General features: G+C 44.6%; 1 protein-coding gene across 5 annotated transcripts in view; it reads right to left on the bottom strand.

Annotated features, from left to right (window-relative positions):
* The window catches only part of CELSR1 (cadherin EGF LAG seven-pass G-type receptor 1), a 295961-nt gene that overhangs the window by 56607 nt on the left and 215862 nt on the right, over positions 1-23492 (bottom strand). For all 5 annotated transcript variants that reach the window (XM_080394090.1, XM_080394092.1, XM_080394094.1 and 2 more), the window contains 3 exons: positions 6192-6349; positions 4892-5055; positions 3339-3464 (listed from right to left, as the gene is read on the bottom strand). In XM_080394090.1, the coding sequence (XP_080250216.1) occupies positions 3339-3464; positions 4892-5055; positions 6192-6349 (448 nt within the window). The remainder of the gene's footprint in view (positions 1-3338; positions 3465-4891; positions 5056-6191; positions 6350-23492) is intronic.

The following is a 23492-nucleotide window of genomic DNA, read 5'->3' as shown; positions in this document are numbered from 1 at the left end:
ACCACTAGTGAAGCCAGAGGTGTAACTTGACTTACCCTTCTCTAAGGTGTGGCTACCCAACCACTCCACCCCAGGGTAAGTGCAGGCAGACCCACAGGGCAATGCTTCTCCCTCCTGCTCCAGACTGTGATCTCCCCTTTGCAGTCATACTCAGTCCTCCACGAATGCTAGTGGGGGCATATGGTGGAACAACTGAAGCTTATCCTGCTCTCGAAACCCAGACAGAAATTTAAAATGCTTAGCCACCAGACATAAACGTCCCCAGCCCAGTGCTCAAGCTCTGGCTGCCTGGGCCAGGGCACGATTCATCAGCCTGCACTGCACCACATCAATGTAAAAGTAACCAGGACATTGGTGCTGAGCAGGATCATTTCTTCCTCCTGCTCCAGCTGTGCAAAAGTCAGCCCTTTCCTTCCTCCTCTACCCTGCTGACTATCACCATGACTTCAGCTTCCAACTTTTTGTTAGTGGTTTTCTAGACTGTTGCCGAGATTTTTAAGTCTGCCTGCCTGCCTCTGGAGAGCAGAGTCAGGATGCAAAATTTGTGGGCTTCCCACCTGCTGAAGGCTGGGAATGCTATTTGCAAGCATTTCAGCTCTGCTCCTGGGAGAACTGGACTGGCATGGCAATTACCCAGCTTTTTCCTTTTCTCACCAGTGGTGACTTTCTGTGCTTGCAAATACCATTCCCTTCCCACACCTCCTCCCAGCTCCCCTCCCTTCCCTAGGGCCAGGGTGCACCTTCCCCTGCTAGTATAATAGAAATCCCCATCCATCAGCCCCCTCTGACCTCCCTCCTCCCCCCAGCCCTTCCCCATGCCGGGGACCAGGAGTCTCCATGGAAGGGCTGGTGGCCACATTCAATGTACCCAGATGGGACCTGACCACCCCTGCCACCACAGAGGTGAGCACACATGCTTCCAATCACAGCAGCTCCCTGTGATTGGTGATGCAGTGATGCAAACTAATTGTCTTCTCAGGGTTTGTCACTTTCAAGTGCTGTCTGTGTATCTACATGCGGTTTTAAGAGACTCATGCATTTAAAAGGCCATCAGAAAGACATGAGGCGTATTCACTGTGGAGGCAGAAGGCCTGGGGAAACATGCGGCCAACACTGGGATGTCACTTGCAGTTTGGCTGTAGGACATGGGACAGCTTACGTCCTACGAGGATGGTGAAGGCAAAACACTCCATCCTCACTAGTGCAGACTAGTTTCCAGAGTTTCTGAAGAGTGGGCAATTAGAAAAGCTGGATTTTTAACCTGTCAGAGTCTTTGCCTTCTGTGAGCCTGAAGCAGATCCAGCACTGCCAAAGGGATTCAAGAAATGCATCGGCCAATCACCCCTACAAAATAATGCAAATATTCTCACCAAGACCTTTTAAAATATAGCTGCCTAATAACAGCTAATGCTGTCAGGATCATACCTGTGCATGCAAATGAGCAACCTGAAAACCGGGAATATTGTACATCACTGATTCCTCCTGACTTTAACTTCAGGCACCTGAAATCTTTGGTCACATTTCAGAAAAATTCATTTCTTTCTTGGCTTGCAATTTTTCCTTAGGGACACTCTGCCCCACAAATACCATCAAAGCAGCGAACAGCCTGCTACACTCAAACTGTAAAAAACCTCCACATATCGAGGCATCAGCGGGAACACAGGGTTACTGGATGACAAAGGGGACGTGCAGGAGTGTACAGCACTGGAGGCAGAGGAGACCACTGGGGCTAGGGGGAGGCTGATGCTCTGATTGTCTTCATCTGTATTAACTGAACTTGAAATGGGTTTCCAAGTATGGATACAGGGCAGTTCTGAGGTGCTTTTCTAAATCCCAAACTTCACGTTTTGGTCTTGAGTTTGGGATATAAAAATGATGAATAAAACACACATTTGATTGAATGTTGAAATTCCATCTCAAAACTAAGAGAGAGGGAAGGACAGTCTTTGCATGTGATAGCACTGCTCCCCATTTACCCCAGTATAGGTGACAACAGAGTTGGGCCCTGGCACTCTCTTTCAGGAGGTATCAGTGTGGGTTTGTACCACAGAGACTCTAGCCTATCATGAAGAAAACACCAGAACCTCTCCATGACATGAGGCACACGAAAAAATTAGATCTTCATACAAACTTGGGGAGCTCAAAATATTTGAGGAGCTGCTGCAGAAAGCAGGTCCATCACTAGAGGCAGTAATAGCAGCTCAGGGTTCTCCGTGAGGTGGAACATAAGAAGAGGCCTCCATCATTCCTCTGTCTCTCACCCTGCAGACCCTTATTTCCAAGCCAGAAACGTGTCATCTCCTCCCAGGCTGCTGCTTCTCAGGCAAAGGAAGTTGCTACCACCTAGATCTGGCCCAGGCTGGGGCATACTGCGCTGAAGCGATTTGCAAATCACTGCGGTGTGTGCACCTCAGCCGAGAGACCTGCTATTCCAGGGTCCACGCCCTGCTGCAAGTAATCAAGAACATCTGGTTTGAGGTAGATACATCAAAAGAACAACATCCTTGATCACACTGCGAACTATTCTGGGCTAAGTGTCATGAGGGGGATAACGGAAACGAAGACCTACCACACCTGCATCAGAGACCAGAATTTGGCCTCCTGCTTCTAGAAAAGCCATGCCTAGTTTAAACAGGTTTTCTTTTCTGGAAGCCTCCAGGAAGACTCCAAATGAGAAACCCCCCACTAGACGTGGAGGTGGCACCATACAGCAGGCAGCCTGGAGCTGCACTGACCCCACGGGACCCCTCCAAGCAGATGACTCCTTGCTTCCTTGGGAAGAAACTAACTGCAAGTTCTTCACGCCCTATAAAACACACCTGCTGCTCCTTTCTCATCCTTTATTAATAAGGTTTTACACATATACACACATTGTGTTCAATCAAAGAAAAATCCAATAAAACTGAAAGTGCTCGTATTCTGCCGAGACTGCCTTCTTGCCAAGAAAGTAGTGATTAAAACTGCACATTCATCCTGGTTTGAGTCAAAGCCCAATAAAGTCAGCGGGATTCTTTCCACTGATTTAAAGGGGCTTAGGATCAGGCATTTTTACTATACACAAATTACTACATGCTGCCAAGTTCTGTGGAACTAGTTTGCTTATATAAGTAAATCAATGAAAGCTGCTGTTACTCATGGCAGTATGCCAGCTATCGCATTTACTATATAGGTGATCTCCAAAATCATTTCAAATATATAATGGGTGACTTCTAGTCTTAATTGCAATCTTCTGTTACCTGTTCCTTAAGAACCACAGTTTGACATATGTGCTATGAGATGTTCATGCTGGGTAATGAAACATGCAACTGTCTGCGAATGAAGAGCTCTTTGCATCCTACCTTGCTCACAGTTTTTCCCTCCATAGCGTACGGGGCACTCGCAGATGTATGTGTTCCACTTGTTGACACATGTGCCTCCATTCTGGCACCAGTTGTTTTCACAATAGTTCCTCTGCGCTGCACAGCCTGAAATTCAGGAAGACGGTTATTTTGCACGGTTTTAACAAGAAAAAGGCTCTGAATGATTGTATCTGAGGTTTTATGTAAAAAGAAGACATGATCAGTATAGGGTTTTTTGTTGTTTTGGGTTTTTTTAGTATTCTTAAAGTCAGTGGAGCACAATGTGGATGGCAAAAGTTTACATGAGCTGAGCAAGTGTCAGATTCATAAAGACAAATCTATCAAAGGCTACCAGATACAGTCACTGAGTTGTAAATCTCTGGAGACTAAGCGAAAATTTTGGGCAAGTATCACTGCATGCTCTTCCCCTGGCATCCACCGCTAGAGACAGGCAGATCGACTGGTGCTGTGACTCAGCACCACTGTTTGCCACTTGCTGTCATCTAACCAAGACACTAACCAGGGACAGCCAATGTGCAGTGTCACACAGTGGAATAACACTACTATACACCATTGTTTTAAACTCTATGGAAACACATTGCCAAATGATGAAAAAAAACATCTATCCTAAAGAAAACACTTCATGGCCTCCTGATGTATGTTACCATAAGATAAAAGCTTGTGTTTAAGTAATATTAGAGACATAACTGTTAAAAAAGGGCTCGAAGGCAAAACAGCAATTTGAAGGGTATGCTATGACTCCTTTCTTAATCCGTGATCAGTGCAACATACCTAAGAACTGCAATTTGGCTCTCACACAGACCGTCAGCAGCATGGAAGGAAGAGACTTGCCATTCTTGCATGTAAGAGACAGTTTTATGATGATGAGAACATTTTCTACATCAGAACTAATCCTGATCGGGGATCCAAGGACTGGAAACCAAATCAGAACCTCCAACAGGCTGCTTTACGAAGCAGGTTTCAGATTTGGAGGATTGCAGAATTTGATTTACAGAATTGCAAACATTATTTATGGAAAAATCATTAAAAAACATTGCCTTTTTCATGAATGAATCCCACCAGCTTTCAGAGCAAAGTGGCATTTAAAAGGTAGTTTAAAAACCCCCACAAACCAAACCAGGAAAAGTTCATTTAGAACTAAATTCCTGGGTGAAACTCATAGCAATGCAGAAGGTCTAAACATGCCCGGTCCTTTTCTGTGTGCCGGTTAATCCTGTAAGTGTGCACTGTACCATGGAGTATTGTGTGCATCCCTGGCATGGGCACGGGCTGCACCTTGCTCAAACAAACAAGGTCTGGATGCAGCCATGCCGGTGACAGTGATGGTGGCAGCATGGTGCCCAGCAGCACTTTGATCCCCTGCCATGTGGCCTGGGGCAAATGCTTTGTGTTCAGCAGTGCTAACGGGGAGGGGGGGGGGGACACGACGACAGGGCCTGTTTCAGACCCCTCTGTCCCCTGCCCCTTCGTGGGGTTCCTCCCAGTGCCAGTCCCTTTGACATCGTAACCCCTGTTACACACATCACTCATACCTGGCAGAGTGCCATTATTGGCGATGAAACTAGCCATGTCGATGGGCTTGCTGTCGATAGAGAGGTTCCTCATGCAGCCAATAAACTGTCTGTTGTGCACCGGGAAATCTTCAGGCAAGTTTGGGACACCGCCAAGGAGCAGAGGGCCAGTTAGGTCCAAAGATCTGAAGAAATAAAGAAATGCTCATCATTTCTTGCATATAGTTTGTTTTGTTTTGTTCTTTAACTCACTGCTTCCATGTGCACATTTGAGCTGTTTAGTCTACCCGTGTTGCCAAGCACTTTCCTCTGCTAATTCCAGAGCTTGTAATCAAAGGACCTTCCAGAAACACCGTAACTTTTAACTTCGGAGCTGTCATACTCGTACAGAATCCAATGACCTGTCCCTAACAGTGGCCAGTATGAAGAAGGAAATGAAAATTATGGAAAAACCTGCAGCTGCAGGACACTTCTTTCAGACTCTAGTCACCCAGGGGCTGTCTAATGCTCTTCAGCATAACGTTGAGATGCTGTATATTTTGATATAATGTTTTAAATATTATACAGTGCCAACCCTTTTAAAATCCTCTGAAGATCTTAGTCTTAATGACATTTAGTGGATGGAGGTTCCGCTGAATGATTCCACTCTGTGAAAGGTATATCATCTGGTCAGTTTGAATTTGCCCTAATTTTTGTGGTGCTCCCTTCTCTTGGGTTTTTAAGAGCAGCATGTGTTTTTGTCAATGGTCTTTCTGCTATCACTCATTATTTTATATCCCTGCTTGCTGTTCCTGGCTGTCCATCTCCTCTTTAAACTCAAAAGTGCTAATCTTTCTTGGTCTTTCCTCACAGGAATTCTTTTTTTCATACTGAATGATTTTCAATGGCCTTTTCTCCTGTATTTTATTTCTATTTCCTTTTAAGACAAGACTTTTAACTTAAATGATGGAAGTAATAAGCTCTTCAGTCATCCCCTTCACTAATAAAGTCTAACATTTTATTTTCCCTTCTCTCTACATTTTCATACTGAGTAGATGCTTTCTGGGGGCTATCCACACTGACCTCCAAGTCTTTCCTTTTTGCATTTTACAATCAATTTGGGCACACATCTGCATTACACATAATCTGTGCATTCCACTCAGTGTACTGACACTTGCAGTAGCCTCTAACAAATTCCATCTACCAAACTAAGCCTTGTAACGTCTTCTCGTTAAATAGACCTGCTTTTCCAACTTGATTTGCTTAGCAGTTAATCACAGACTGTTGACTCTCCCCTGGAAAAAGGGAGTGAGTGGAAAACAGAAATATAGGGAATCCTTACTTCTTTGAGCCGGTCTGAGTCCCCTGGGCAGCGCAGGTGTAGTTTCCAATGAGGCTCCCGAAGCGCACAGCCACTGCTGTGTCACAGTCGTCCACAGTCACCACGGCCACCTTCTCTCCAGAAGGCCCGTGGGGAATTCCTAATCGCCCAATGTTGGGCTTCAAGAAATAAATGGCACATGTCATACAGTGCTACATACACGTGGGATTTAAATGCTGGTTCAGCCAGCTCAACAACATACTTTCTACCCCTCAAAGGGGACTAAAATAGGATACATAAGCAAAATAGCAGAAGTTAAGTTGACCTATGATATCTAGGCGAGAAAAAACCCCAGTGGACGACTTCAGAGAGTCCACACGTGCCCAGTATGTTACACAGCATGGTCAGAAGCAGATTTGGTCTTTTCTACTGCTGAAACACTTTGGCCTAAATCACTTCAAAGAGGCATTTTCTTACTTCTGCAGAGCAAACTAATAAATTCCGCTCATTTTGCAACTCTTCACCTACAGTGAATGAAGTCACTTGAATTTTAACATTGTTTGCGCCCGAAGACAGAAAACCATAAAATGATGTCATATCACAAATCAGGCTAAAGGCTTAAATCAAATTTTCTCTGATGGGGGTACTCCGCCAGGGCCACCAGAAACTGAGTGCAGGTTCCTATAAAGGCCATACTGGAAGGTTGTCTGATGAGCGGGAGGGAGCTTAGGTGAAGACTGCGTGTTCCAACTACGAGATGGAGGGCATGGAAAACCACCGCCCACTGCTGAGCCAGCTGAGAAACCCCCAGTTGCTAGTCACAGCAGAATAGAGACCAGGATCTGATCAAACATGCAGTACAACCGAAAGCCAAGAGTTATTTTTATAGGTGCTGATCAACAACAGTTTTAAGTATACGAAAGCAGAAGCTGACTGGGCATCACACTACAGTTTGCTGTACTCTCTCTTTAAAAGATATATTGCTCAACTGTGTACTGAATTCCCTTATTTGTACAACAAACAAGGAAGCAGTAGGGGATAAATGCCTATTCTTTCTGTTTCACTTGCACACACATAAATTTGTTAAATTTATTACTAAAGGTAATTATCCCAATGTATAAAAAACATTTTTAAAAGATGTTTCCTGGTGTCAGTTCCAATTGGAAAGTATTTTCCATTTCTGCTACCAAGAACTAATGTGATCACATAGTTTGGCAGTTAACAGTATAAGGTTTTGACCTCTCTTGAGGGATATTAAGGCAGATTTTGTTTTTTCCAATACTCCCTGGACTTTGCCACTACGTAGCCTGGAAAGACAGGAAACATACATATTTCCAGTGCTGGAAATGCTATCGCATGCAATGACAGCAATATTAGTGAGCAGCTTTTCAAAGTAAATGAAAAAATGCATAGAAAATTAACCAACCAACAAGCAGACCTTCCCTTCCAAAATTAAAATGTTTACATTCTGGGTGCTACTTCTATTCATTTGGAGGAATGACTCGATTAACATTTATGTTCTTGTGCTCAACTGAAATAACCTATTGTTTCTTACATGGGAGCCTTGACAAAGGCGGGGTATTTATTCTCACAGCAGGGGGGATCTGCCCAATGTTAATCAAGTTTGCAATCTGATGAAACTCAGCAGCTTGCAGCTGCTCCTTCACAGTCACCTAGCTGCAGCGGCGAAGTGATTTTTTTTCAACTTTTATTTAACATAGAAACTGCAAAGTGTTTCTCTAGATGTTGATTGTTCATTGCAGTGCAGTTCTCTGGCACCTCTTTGGCTCTGATGACCACACAGAACCATAAGCCGAGGAGGAAGAAACAGAATATTCTGGCGAATGAAAAGAGACCTATTGGCAGTTCAAATCATACTTAGTTCAAATGCATAGCGATTTTCTGACCATGTTAAAAGGCTCATTTGACAGAACAGGCTTTTCCCAAAATGGAAGAATATGTTGCTGGGAAAGGAAAGAGATTTTCTGAGTGATTTAATGTGACCTGGACTCTTTTTTCTTTTATATGTGGCAAGTACTACACTACTCATCTTCTCAGCACCTAGCATGGAGAATGCTTTATAACAGAAATAATGTGAATTTAATAAAAGACTGGAACAGAGGGAACCTAAGTTAGGATTTCCTTCAGAATTTAACAATGAAACTGATTTTATTAATTTAATATGTTGATTAATACTAAATATAGTTCACTGCTGATGCAAAGGATATTTAGAGCATCATGAATTATAAAAAAAGAATCACTTTGAATAGCTGAGTACTAGAAAGAGAATTAATCACACAACATGAAACTTGGGATCTAATGACAAGAATTCCTGTTGCAGGCCCAGAGACCATCAGCTATGCATGATGAAAAAGGAGAAACACGCCCACACACCCTATTAACTGACTATAAAACAATTATGAACCATGGTGTTACTAAAAGGTAAAAAAGGCAATACGACAGTGGGCTGTTGTGAAGATGGGTATGAGGGAAATTCTATGACACTGAACAGGATAGAATATTGTGGGCAATTTTGATTTAATTTATGAAAAATAACTTCCAAGTAGAACAGATGCACAGAATCACAGCCAGGGCAATGGAAAGCCTACCATATCAAACAGACAAAGCAGGCTTGGCCTATTTAGCCTAGCAAAGTATAAGCTGGGGAAGGGGTTTGGAAATGAGAAGATGCTGTCACTGCAACGGACACAGTATAAGAACATGGAGTATAAGATGCCCACGAGTAACGTAGTCTGGAAATCACCAGGTGATGCTCATCCATAGCAAGGATCACCTATGGGAAAGCAGCACGGGCAAAAGTTATAAAAAAGAACTTAATTTGTCTGTGATTATAGAAGCTGGTGTTAGCAGAGGACTGGCCTACATTTGGAAGAAGATAAATAACAGTAACTAGTACTTGGAAAATACACAAGAAAGCAAATGGCCGACACTAAATGATATCACATGCATTTACATTTACAGCATGTTCTTTGCTTCAATGGAATCCTCAATAGCGTAAGACTTACCCCTAACAGCAGGAACAGCTAACACTAACCAGCATTAACTCACACTATTATTTTCTGGAAGTATGTTCAAGGAGTGAAAAGCCAGACTTTCATCTGGGTACTCAGCAGTCCTTTCTGCCTGTCAGACTCATCTCTTGAAACACCATGCTACCTGAAAGGCAAGTTTCATTAGCTGTGCCAATTCTGCACTCATTAATAAATGTGCAATGTGGTGTACACGAATTTACCAGCATGACCACCCATTAATGCTAACGCAAGTCACGTAACTGAGTTCCTGTTCACGGGGCTGAAAATTTACCTTGTGCTGCCTAACTCTAAAGGCTGCCTTTTTACTTAAGTGCTTGTCCAGAAAGGGATTTGGATTCAAATTTCAAAGACCACATGCTGTAAAAGTGAGTAACAAGAAGAGGTACCTAACAGCACCAGAGAGAGAACTTGGTCTCTCTTAAACAAACTATGAAAGATGTGGATTCCTCCTGGACTCAAACAAAAAAAAAAAAAAAAAGGGGGTGGGGGGTGGGGAGCGGAAAAGCAGTTCTGAGTGTCGCAGTGTATTATCACCACCACACAGTGAGTGATTCTTCAAACATTCTGTGCACTCTGTATTAAAGTACATGTGTTTGTTGTACTGACCCTTATGTTTTCTCATTATAATGGCAGAGTCACTTGGAGAAGTGAAAGAACCATCCCTGACTCAGGCTCCACACATGAGAGCAGAACCACCTGCCCTCCTCGCTATCTGTAAAACAAGATGAACCACGTCTAGGTTCCTCAAATAATGGCAATTGGTTCCTAAAATTGTACAGAATGTCATTAAACTTAACTTTGCCTCACTGGGCTTTCATGATGGAGATTAGTGGTTCTGATCTATGGGTGGCCATTTCCAAGTCTCATGTCTGGCCCTGTAACCCATGACATTCTCCCTTGCCCAGACACAGTCACAGGCAGACTGCGATTGTAGGAATGAGCCTCCCAAGGCTGTCTTTTGAAAACTGCAGATCCCTTTCTGACCATTGCAGAGTTAACAGTGTGACTCAGCTACTGTCCTCAGGAGTGACCTTCTCAAACTGCAAAGGTTCTAGTAACTCCCTTTGGCCACCTGCAGTGACTTTCTCAGGCTGCAGGGAGAGAACGCCACCGTGAGGGTGTTTTACTAGCAATGCCAAATCTGATTTTCGTGAAACACAAGTCCGGAGCAATGAACAGAAAAGAAATACATGTAGATTATCCCAGGTGTATGTAAAACCCTGAGAAGCTTAATCTGTGAACGTGTTTTAAAAATGGAGACCAGACAGAGGACAGAAGGTCATCAAAACACATCTGTTTGTGAATCTACTGCACAAACGTACTTCCATTCCACTTAAAACATCAAACGTGGATATTCGCATGTATCTCAGTTTCATTTGGTTCCTCTATTATTTTAAAGTAAATATTTAAACTGCGAGAGCCCACACAGTTACTTATTAAAGACACAGATGGTGTAACGATGCAGTGTGAACAGAAGAGACACATGGATTAGCAGACAATGGAAGCCTTGTTTTAAATACTTAACCGTTACATTTTTACATTATACTATTGAAATATATATTTCAATATACTATTGTTTTCAAAAGCCACGATGCAAAATTGTTAGAGAGGTTTAAGGAAATATTCCAATATTCTGTAGACTTATTTTGCAATAAATCAGACTAGATGCTGTACATGTAACAGGAATACTACGAAGTGCAAATGTTTATTTAGTCAACCAGCAGCAGCGGTGACACTCAAGATTCCTGGACTCACCCTTTTACTAGTTAATCTGCAAGATAATAAGCCTTTTTGAAAGGCCCCACAAACATCTCCTCCACCAGAAACACCTTTTTCCAACTTCCATTCTTAGATAAAAAATTGTCACTTGACTATTTGCACAGATGGAAAGAGGGAGAGTGGTTCTGACTGGTCAGGGGAGAGTGTTCCAACATGATGGATATTCCCTGAACTCAAACTGAAAGCTGTGCTCTCCAGCCGGAACCCCAGCCACGAGGGCTTCCGCCTGCTTTAGCCACCCCATTGAGTCTTTTGAAGGAGCTGAGGAGACGGTTCAGCAGCAGACTCTAAATATGGCCAAGACTTTTGAGAACACAAACTGGGAACCCTTGCAGATGAGACACAACCTACCTCGCTACGTTTGGCACGAGGAGACCTGTTTTCTCAGGGGACAGATACAACACTGCGGATCATAAACGCTGCATTTGCTCAGATCACTGTACACATTTAAAAATGCATCTATTGTAGAAAGTTGATCTTTTAGCAAAATGCTTTGTATGGCATAGCTTAATATGCAGAGCTTGGCTTGTCTGTCTTTTTAATAAGTGCAAATGTGTAAAAAGCCATCCTGAAGTCAGTGCCAGCCTTTCAGTGCTTCCAAGAGTTTGCTTACTGGACAATAAGTTACCCTTCTGTTTTTGTTAATCAGTAGCTAATGATTTACTGACTGTTTGGAGCGGTTAAAGGTTAAAAAGAATCTGTTTCCTAGTTATTTTTAATACAAAAAAAAGCACTCCCCTGTATTGTTAAAGCACTGGTTCCGCCCCCACCGCCCCCAAAAGCGCTGGGTGGAAAACGCCTCATGTTCATATTCATATTCATACCCTTTGGGGCTCTTTGCTTTCTAAGGCTTCCAGCTACAGTAATAATGGAAAAAAAAAAAAAAAAAAAAAAATGGAGCAACTGGCATTGGCTCCCGCTGGAGGCTGCTGCTGGGGCTCTGGCCGCCGCCTGGGTCCCCCCTCACCAGTTCCCTGCTGCTCATTAGGCAGCCTGCCAGCCACCCCGGCTCCTTCATTAACCCGCCGGCCTCTGCTCTGCTATCTGACGCCGTGAGGGGAGAAGCCCCCCCCCCCCCGCCACCCGATTCCCAGGCGATGCTGTGCTGCTTCAGTGGTCAAAAAGCTCATTAAGGGCCCGCGGTGGCGACAATCTCCCTGGGCAAGCGGCCGGAGCCCGCCCCCCTGCAAGGAAAATAAATAAATAAACAGGAAAAAACAAACGAGGAAAGCACGATACTTGGCAATCCCAGGGGGAGAGACTAGGAAATGCCAGAGAAGCTTAGTGCCCTGGCATGGACTTGCAGATCATTCTGATCAACTGGGAAACTCCAAATTAGACCAGATTAGAGAAACCATTAACGTTAATCTCTGCTTTTTAAGGTTTCCCCCAACAGTTTTCCAGAGCACCTTTAAAATAAGGCGGTGTGAAGAACTGAGAATCTTTTATGCATCCTGATTAGTCACCAGGGAAAAGCAGGACAAATCATTTCACATAAACCCCTTACCCCTTTGATGTATGTATGCCCTTTATTCCCTGAATATTTTAATGGCATTTCACTACACAAACCTGGCTCCAGTCTGTACAGAAACATGAGAGCCCATGACAGTGAAAAAGAAAACCCAAAAGCTTCCCATCGGTGAGTCAAAAATGCAAATCCTGAAAAGCCACCAGACCAGTTCCTTTTCCTAGACTAATTCCCTGAAACACTGATCCTCAGGATCCAGGCTGGGCCACAAAATCAAGCAAGTTTTACCAGCCTGATTTATTATCTCCTTTACAGCCGCATGCAGAGGCTAAACTTTGATACTCAAAGCAGGCGGTTTTTGGCACAGCCATGAGACCTGGCACACATAAACGGTGCTGCCCGAATTGCTGCTGCTCTTACGGTGGTAGGACAGAGACAGGGAGCAGCCCTCCTGTCCCACCGTGTGGCAATACCACAGCAAGGCTGTGAAAAGCCATGGTTACACATCCACAGCACCCAGACCTGCTGCCTCCCTTCACAGAACATGACCAGCATCTTCACAAATACCAGTTCCTGCAAAGGGAATATTCTTGGATTTGACTGATTTTGGCAAAGGCTGCTGTAGTACTGATGGGAAGAATGCCTGCAACGGAAATTTTATCCTCACATTTTTTATTTCCAGATGCTTCTCAGTTCTTTGACACTGAATCTATGACACAGCAAGGAGAACCTGTTTTGGAGGCCGAGAGACCATGCCTGCTGCTCAAGACAACATCCAGCTTTCTGCATGGGAGACACCACTCACCATGGTGCTCTGCTGCTGTGGATCCCCTCATCTGTCATCTGCAGCGCTCTCCTCTCCTCTGATCTGCCCCTGTGGCTGTTGCACCTTCTCCCTGGTCCTCCCCTGCCCTCTGAACCCTTTTTCTGACTGTTTTGCTGCCTCCCTCCTTTCCACTAACAGGGATGATCTTCCAGCACCCTTGGAGAACTGGGAGAGGAGAGCACATGAAGAAAGATGCTGGAAGAGCATCCCTGTTCTCCTTCATATGTTCCCATCTCCCAGTTCAGCAAACTCTTCCCTCTTTGCCATTTGTCCCTATCTACCTGCCAAAGTACCACTCTCAAATATTTTCAGCTTTATATAAAATTGGTCTGTTTTATGACTTCATTTTGCATCCAGGATGTGAATGTTATTGCTGTCAGAATCCAAGAAATACCTAGAAATAGCATAACGTGACACTCACAGCAACTAACTCCTTCTCCTTGGACTCATCCCTAGTGACACCCTGCCAAGAAAACTGCTGCTTGGTGTGGGTGTTGGGGACACAATCGAGTCTTTAAAATCCAGGAATCCCACACTGCTCTACAGGCTACACCCCCCCACCCCCCATGGCTTCATCTTTGTGAGGGTCTCCTGGTACACACAGACCCCTGCATGGCCAGGTAATTGCAAAGCGCTGTTTCCCCTCACTACGCAGACAGATACAAAATACCTGAAAAGTTACTGCAAATCATCAAGCTACTGTAGATTTACTGTGTGATTAAATTGAGATAACAGTGCACTTCAAAGAGCTCATACCAAATTCCTGAGGTGCCATTTCAATGACTGTGCTGGCTTTGCAGAAGCCCTCGCCAGGCTGGGCTGCACATCACCGCCTTCAAGCACTGTCCTCAAGGCCTTACGGTGAGCAAACGGCCCTTCAGACTCTGCCGGCTCTCATGGAGGTCCCTTGCACCTCCTCAGCCTTCAGGAGGAGCTGAAAATCACTGCTTTTGGAGGTGCCATTAAACCTCTGAGCAGTTTTGTGGCACGGAAGTGTTCAAATGAGTTGAGCAAACCTGGGCTCAGGGAGCACTGTTGGGTGCCAGGTTCTCCAGGGTGATCTGAGAGCCCCATGCCATGAGGAAAGCCGTGCGGCTGAGACTCAGCTCAGGTGTGGGGTGGGCACAGACTTAGAAGTGGCAGTGCTGTAACTGGGCACACAAGTCAAGCCTTTTAAAACCTGGGAGGAGCAAGAGGACTAAGTGCTGAGCAGCCTTGCCAAGGATGAGGATTCCAGAAGAGCAAGGGCTTGGGTTAGTTTTGACATGAGATTGTCCCTGCTGTCACCTGCAGATCAAAACCTCTGAGGATGGTTTCTGAAAAAATTACTGTATGCATTTGCATAAAAAATTACCGGCATAACAATGGGTATTTTCAGGTGGGGTTTGCAAACTCTGTGAGAACAACACTTCCTAAAGCAGGTAGGGGACAGAAAGAGCCAGGCACTGGGTATGCACTCGCCCTCCTCTTCCTAAGCCACCCAAAAGACTTCTCAAAGCTGTCACGGAGAGCTGAGCAAGAGCAACTCAGGGCTGGGGAGCAGGTCACACTTTGCATCTCAATGACCTCCAAATGACTTTCACTGCTTTACACTTTCATTTCCTGAGACACAGATTTAGAGGCCAGTTATTTGTTATTTTGTGTCAAGACAACGGAATGTTGCTCCACGGCCAAATCCTCATTTCCTTTCCCAGATATCAATCACTTCACACTTACCCTCTACCAGACCACCCCCCCCACCACCACCACCAAAATCAACAAAAGCAATTACTACTAATTGAAATCTGCATGAATAAATATTGGTGAAATTGCAGGGAGGGGCTTTCAAAGTCCAGACTCACGTGTCTGTTCTGCAAGGGCAGATCAGTTGCCCCCCTTTATACCCACTAACACCTGCAAGGGCTCTGCAACCACATCCAAGCAGGAGCAAGAAAAAGCAAATATTAGCCAGGCAGCCCTTCAGCGCTTTTCAGGAGATGTTAGGAACGTAAACGGTTGCCAATGGCTCAACCAAAGTCCCACTGAGGGAGTGGCAGATGCCATTGGAAGAGCATAAGAAACGCACGGCAACACTTCTCCTGTCCTCCTGGCTCTTGTCTTCCCACCTGCAATACTGCAGTCTGGAGCTCGAGATGGGTTTTCACAGGATTCCGCCACATTTTATGGATGGAAGGGACTCATGTTAGCATCTAATCAGCCTTTTGCCTTATCACAGAACATCACACAGTGAGTCCTGTCTCAATAACATGGCTTGTACCCAACTTAAAGTTTTCCTTTAGAACAGGAAATAGTGACTTGATTGAAAGATTTCAAAGGACTGCAAGACCATCAGAACTGTGGGCAGATTATCATGCAGATCATACACCTTCACTATTAATGATACTGTATATGATTTCTAAGCAGAATTTGTCAAGCTTCAATTTCTACATATCAAACCTATGGTCTTATCTAGACTAGGACTTTCATTGATGATCCTCTGTATTTGGATGGAAGAGGATGAAATTGGCCTCAGCATGGCCAATCTTCAGCCAGAATGCCAGGAAATGACTCATAAACTGAACTATTTTTGCAGAGATTACCTTTTCTCATGGCATTTTAAATTGCCACAAGAGTTCTGAGCATGTAGGAAATGACATGTTTTGCGCTCAGACATGAGGAACATATTTTATGTGTTTGACTAAAACAACATTTTGAACTTTAAATGTGAAGTGCTGGCATGCATTCAGCAATGGAAAACCTGATTTCTTTCCCTTTCTTTAGCTGCTTGTCATTTTAATTGCTAGTTTTTTTAAATAGCCATGCCCACTAGCACCAAAAATACAAAGTATAGATAAATAACACAGATGCATAGCTACAAAGTCCTCACACCCTCATATCATACGTGTGCCTCCAGCACTACCTACTACATGCTTCACAAATGTACAAGCCTGCCCACCAAAATGCACAACAAACTGCTAATACAGTAACTTTTGTTCTTGTAATAAAGTTGTGAAAAGATTATCATAACCTGCACCTGGCTAACAACATTGCTAATCCAGGAAAAATCCCTCCACCTCTTGAGGTGACAAGGAAACGCAACATGCAAGTCCCTCAGAATACTGGTTAAAATTTTTGATTGTGGCTAGCAAACAAAGTGACTTTTCCACCTGAACTGCTTTTCTTCCTTGTACAACTGAAAAAACCCTGGCAACTTTCCGTGTGAAGAAGAGGCCCTGCACTTATGCAGGTAACCACAGAAAAGTCCTTCTAGAGCTAATGAATTCACTGCGGTTACGCTCCCTGCATTTTTGGCATCTTGCAAGCTTTCCTGTGCTTAAGCTATGGCAGAACTTTTGATCCCATGAAAATGCTGTAGAAGGAAGGGTATCCAGCCCAAACCGATGATCTGGTGAAGTATACTACCGGTGCTCTGCTGAAAGCTAGCACTACCCACTGCCTCCTCCTCGCTGTGCCACCACTGACCTCCGCAACCCTGCATCACCTTCGGCTGTTTCACAATGTTCACAACGAGACGAGTGATAAGGAAATGATGAAGTTAGAAATGTGGCTAAATATGAAGTAAGAATACATGATTTGTTTTAACGGGAAACACTAAATTTTAGCACGCTTTCTGCCTTGCGCACTTGAGATAGCCTTTAAAAGCTCTATTGGCAATTCTTAGAGATATCATTATTTAGGTTTGGAAATTCAGATCCACAAAATTGTATCTCTTCCTGGAAAAATATGCCCAGAGAAGTTGGTTGTTCCTAACTGAATGACATTTTCCATATTTACAGAACCCTGCTCCCCTAAGATATTTGCGTAACATCGCAATTAATGGTCTGCATTTTTCTTTACCAGACAATGCCAAATAATGCTAAAGTGGGCCTGTGTTGATCACGGATGCTGTAAATACAGCAAGTCAATCTGAGCCAACAAAATCCGAACTCTGGTGGGGCTCACATCTGATCAACAGTGGCATTATCATAATCTTCAACAACGGCATTGTTTGTTTAGAAAATCTCCCTCAATCCCTTAACAAATTAGTCTGGAAGCCACCGGGAGGATTAACTTCAGAAATTCTCCCTCAGATCACAATTACATCTGCTCAGATGTCACCAGTGACAGACATCTGAACAAGTCATACCCAGCCTTTATGACTAATTGCATTTCCAGTGATTTGACTTTTGTTGGGGTCTGTCTTTTCCAACCACGTTACAAAATGCAGCACTCGGCTGGGGCAACCATGCCCCAGTGCGAGAGGTGCTCCCCAGCACAGGGTGTAATACCTAATACCTATCTAAGAATTTAATTGCCAACCGCTTCTCCTGACCATTCAGATTAAGAAGTAAGTGATACTGGATGGTGTCCTGGATACTTTCAGGGCTAACTCTTTCACCTTGGGTCCAATGACTAGAAGTTATGCCTAGCTGGTGGCAGCTATGTGGCTTTTCTCCAAGGAGCTGGCATTCAGCTGCAGGCATGTGCCTGCCTCACAAATCACCCGCTGCGCTGGCAGCCTCATTGGCAGGCTTGGCAGGGAGACCGAGAGCTGAGCAAACAAGGCTTTCCTGCTGGAATGGGAGCCTCACGCCCAAGGGGCGATGAGACAGCGGGGTGGCACAGGGAAGCCGGTGCTGAGCTGCTGCATGATGCTCCCGTTTGCCTGTTAGTCCTAGGATGACGGGGTGCTGTGAACCCAGAACTTCTAACAACAATTAGTTCCTTTTGTAGGAAAGAAAGCAGTAACCACTGTCATCAATGTCTTTTGGCACAGCTATCACAACCTTGAGTTTCACTAAAATGTTGATATCTGCCTTTTTTATCCCCTATGGCAAAGTGGCAAAGTCAATTATTGGTCCTGGATAAAAATTATATTTCCATAACAGGTGAATTTGCCATCATCAGAGAGGGTCTGTGTTTTCAGAAGGAAACGAGATAAACTATCTGTCAGCTCCATAGGCACCTGGCACAGGGGCATGTGTGCTGTAGCCAGCAGGGCTTCTGCTTGTCTCCACAGCAGACCATCAGAGGCTGCTGTATTGCAACCCACCCTATGCAAAACAAGGTGCTGCATTAACCTCTCCAGCACCCACCAGCACCACTCCCACTGCTTGCAACTGTCTGTGTGACTTGTACTTATGCAAGGAATTTGGATTAAAGGGAAGGTCTTGCCTGCCCAGAACAGGGGAATGCAAGTGGCTGCTGAGCTTCCAGGTGCCCGTGAGCACACCAGCGCACAGCCACGTAGGTCTTGACTTTCGGTGTATGGCTATGTCCCCCCTACAGTGACTGGTGGCTGGATGAAATGTGGATGAGCTGACTCTCGGGTGGGAAAGCAGGGGTGGGACATAGTTTTTAAAAGGGAAGTTTTGTGTACACATCCTCAATTCCTTCAGCAGTGCTCTGCCTCCGGCCACTGCTGGACAGCTGCACAACACAGGCTCCCAAAATCAAAACAGAGGCTCTAGTGAAACAAAGGTAGTGATGAACGTTACAGATTTGTTATAAAGGTAATCCCAAAGAGAATTCTGCTGCTGAGTGGCAGGCATAATGTGTGTAAGAGCATGAGAAAACGCAGCAGTTGTACAGGACTGAACCCAAGAGCTTACGCTTGTCATGCAGTCAGCTGAAGCAGATGCTCTGTATGAGCAAGGCACGCTCCAGCAAGACACATCATGATGCATCTAAGGTAAATTCATACCATCCTTGCTGCCGTGTGCAACTGCCCCTCCGCATCTGCTGGTGGGCCCTGGTGGGCATTGCTCACTCCCCGTTCCCATCACCTCTGCAGCAGCCCTGTGAGACTGCTGCTTTCCTGGTCACATCTCCCTTGGGAGCAAAATGGGTTCACTGGGTTTTCTGTCATGGCTGTACATTTACCCACCCTTTTTTCCTTTTGTTAGACCAGAAGCTGCCATTGGATTTGGAAGGCACCTGTGCAGAAAAGTCTTTCGAGCAAAGAAATTGGATTGATTTTTCTGTCTGATTTAGAATAGAGACACCTGCCCCCCGAAAAAACCCAAATCCAACAACCTTCCCTTTACATCTCCAAGTTGGCCAGGTAAATGTTGCATTTTTTATCTCAAGGTCTTTGCTCCTGTCCATTATGGAAAGCCTTTATCCTGAAGTTGCTGAACACTCAGCTTATTTTAAAGTGCTTCTTATTTCTTGCTTAGTGTCATGGTTTAACCCCGACAAGCAGCTAAGCCCAACTCAGCTGCTTGCTCACTCCTCCCACAGCAGGACGGGGGAAAGAATTAGAAGGGTGAAAGTGAGAAAACTTGTGAGTTGAGATAAAGACAGCTTAATAGGCAAAGAGAAAGCTGCACATGCAAACAAAGCAAAATAAGGAATTCATTCACCATCTCCCATGGGCAGGCAGGTGTTTAGCTATCTCCAGGAAAGCAGGGCTCCATCGCACATAATGGTGACTTGGGAAGACAAATGCCATAACTCCAAGCATCCCCCCTTCCTCCTTCTGCCCCACAGCTTTTACTGCTGATATGGTCAAATGGTATGGGATACCCCTCTGGTCAGTTGGGGTCAGCTGTCCTGGCTGTGTCCCCTCACAGCTTTTTGTGCACCCCCAGCCTACACCAGTCTGAGGAGTAGAAAAGGCCTTGACTCTGTGTAAGCACTGCTTAGCATTAGCTAAAACATCCCTGTGTTATCAATACTGTTTTGGTCAGAAATCCAAAACATAGCACCATATCAGCTACTATGAAGAAAATTAATGCTATCCCAGCCAAAATCAGTACAGTTGGACATGACAAAAAATGCACACGGAGATGGAGAGCGTGCATTGAGTGAAGGCAAGTGGTTTGGAACAGACCTGCAGATGCTTTTCATTTTATTTTAACAGTAGGAGCATTAACAAGGACTATCGTCCAATAGGTATATTTTCAATCTATGCCTCTTCAGACATCTATTTCACAGAGCTCCCATATGACACTCCTCTTTCTGACCAACATATTGCCCGACTTAACTACAGGTACAGCAGCAAATGAAGCCCTGACGTGGCCTGGGCTGCTTTTTTCTTCCTGTCTTTTCCTCCATGACCCTGTCCCCCCTTCCACTTCAAGCCCTGAGTCCTGAGCAGGTGCAGATGGGTTCTGTTCCTTTGTTGCAAGCAGCTTCATCCCAAGTCCACCTAAGCTGGCAGCAGTCCCGAATCCACATCATCGTCAAGACCCTCAGCTGCCCCCAGCCCTGATCAGAGCCCAGCCGGGCGCACAAGCTCTGCCCAGCAGCACTGGAGAGCTGCCACTCAGATCACAATGAGCAAATGGAACTCACCGAGATCTCCCCAGAGACGGAGCTGGTTGGTTTTAGCCAGATGTGTGCTAACTCCCAGCATCAGCTGTGAGGCACTACTAGCGATCCACAGTATGGAGGATTTGTGGATGCAGACTCTACTGGTAAGCTCTGCTGGTGCTGTAGCACAGCTGTACGGGCACAGTTAAATAACCCTTTGGTATCAGCTTTGGCCAAGGAACCCACGGGCAAAGGAGAAAGCTGCCTTTCCACCCACTCACCTACCGGCAGAGCAACCACAAGGGGAGAGCTGCAGCACGCACCCAAGGTACAGAAAATCAGTTACAGTGCAGGACTTGGCACTGAAACAGAGGGTGTTTTGGCATCTGGAAATGGTTTTCAGCCAATGGGGGAAGGATAGATCCTCCCTGGGAAGGAAAGGTACTGGCAAATTCTAGTGTGTGAGTGGGCTGAGAGCTAAATTTCTACAGCATTAGCTTCAGTGATACTCAAGCTCCAGCTTGCCCCAGATAAAGGCCAGTCAACTCAAGAGAAACCATCACTTACCACAGGCAGGAGATTTTTGAAAGCATATGTGAGTCTGATTTAGAGCAATGCACCTCCTGTGCTTTGAATTCACAACACACTGAAGATCAGCCCTAAGCAGCTCTCTTTTCTTTTAAGTTTATCTCTAACTGAAGAAATTTGCCTGTTTTCTCCGGCAGCTGTCTTCAGGCTAAACGCAGGTCTGGGCTCTGCTGGGTGAGAAGCTGACAGGGATGGAAGGCATCAGGTCTCTCTGCTAACTGTACCACTGTGAAAGGGTGGGCTACTCCCAAGATAATCAAGCATCTGAAACAACTGCCACGGTACTCTTCAGTCTAAAGACATGCAAGGAAGGAGTGAAAGAACGGCAGCTTACTGTGGATTATCAAATATGAGAAGAAACACTAGCTCAGTTATGGAGAAAGGGTAATGTTTGTCCTGAATATCTCATCCTAGGAGCCTGCAGGCTCAAGTGACCAGTAGTGGAGGCACTCTTCGAGGTACCCATCATTTTACACTTCCTGACCACGGAGGAGGTTCCCATGCACACACACTGCCCAGTCTTACAGCCATTACTTTTGTGAGTCATTCTGTGACTCATTCAGGGATTTGTTCATCCCATCCCCCACAATTACTCTACTGCACATCAGACACTCGGTGTTAACACGCTTCTGATCTCAGATTTTCTGTCATTTAGGTAAAATTGTCTGTGCTCGCTTAAACAGATGCAGAAGGAGCTTCTGCCTACAGAACAGTAACATCCTTAAGCAACTTTGATGTCACATATGTATAAGTAACACATAAGATACACAGTATATAAATATACATGTACATGCCCTCTATAATTAAAGGAACATGTCCATGCGCAAAACATTTTTATCTTGTGCCAAATGATGCATTCTACCCTGAGGTAATGAGTCAGGTAAAACATTAACATAAATTTGATGGCATATCTCAAATTCTGAACAAAATTGCATTTCTATCAGAAGTTTGGGAGAGTGGCTTGAAGGTTTCACTTAATTAAAAAAAACCACCCACTACTGGGCTCATTAAAATCTCCTGTCTCAGGCAATGCCTATAATCATACATGAACCTGTATGTGCAATAAATGCCAGATAGTTCATGCGATATCACTGATACCGAGCATCGCTACCATCAAACATCCTGGTGGTTTCTGCTCCTATTCTAAACAAATACCAGCCTGGCTTAACCTACTACCGTCACTCATGCTGGCAGGTGCAGGAAAGCCAAAGGATAAGGACCAAACTCAGAGGCTGACTGCACTCTCATCACATGGAAAGCAAGCACCATCACCAAGGCAAATAGTGCAGCTCACACTGCTGCTGCCCCTCACACCAGCTATCTGAACAATCAGCAGGTTGTTTCTGCTATTTTTCACCAGTTTTACTTGCCAGGCTGAAATCTTCCCCCTTCTCCCACTTCCTCTTCCAAAAGAATATAAAAAAAATCCCATTTCTTCTAAATTTCTTATTCAATATATATAACTCTTGATAAAGCAGGTCACACCTTTAATTTAATACCTCCCGCTGACTTTAATGGCTGCAAGGATCCCAGAAGGTAAGGTGTTTAAGCTAACAGAGTCAGTGAGTAGCTTTCCTCCTTGCCTTCCCCCTGCTGTCAGCAAACATCTATAATGGCAAGTAACACTACTAACAGGTAAACTGATACCTTGCTACTGGGTAGCTGACAGGACTTCATATATAACTGAAACTAGAGAATGGTTATAAAACACTTCTAGTTCTCTTATAGCTACTAATTCCTTCCCCTTGGTGTTTTCTTTTTCAGAAATGAAATACAGAGCCAACACTTCCTTAGTACAACCTCAGTACAATCCACGTGCTTCCTTTAGGCACTTCCACTGAAATCAAGTGTGTCAGCTGTTACCAGGGGAGGAAGCATCCATTTCCATCACTACATGGTAAATGAAATGACATTGCTTCCCTTCCTCCTCTGATACAATCTGTTTCATTACTGTAACATTTTACACAGTGCCTGCACATGCCAGGATTTCTAAGAAAGCATCAAATACTTAAGCTGGTGGAGAACTGGTCTGATGCTTTTCTGCAAACATGGTGGCCCAAAGCCAGCTCTGGACTCACCTCTTACCAGTCGAGGCTCCAGTGTCTATCTCCAAGTGGCAGCGGGCCCTCATGATACAGAGTTAATTATAAAGCAACATTTTTCAACAACGCTAAAGATATATATTACCAAGCACATCACTTCTAAGCTGAGTACAGAAAATAATTTACAGGAGTCACTTCTACACTTGCTTCTTATTTCATTATCATTATTATCAAACCAATTTTGTGCAGGGTGGCAGCATCACCAGGATGCCACAGAACTGTGTGCTACATTAAGAAAATAGCTGCTGCAGAAGTTTCCCACCAGTTGCC

Source organism: Falco punctatus (genome assembly GCF_963210335.1).
Source record: "Falco punctatus genome assembly, chromosome: 6".
Lineage (NCBI taxonomy): Eukaryota > Metazoa > Chordata > Aves > Falconiformes > Falconidae > Falco > Falco punctatus.
This window is presented reverse-complemented; position numbering and strand designations above follow the sequence as displayed.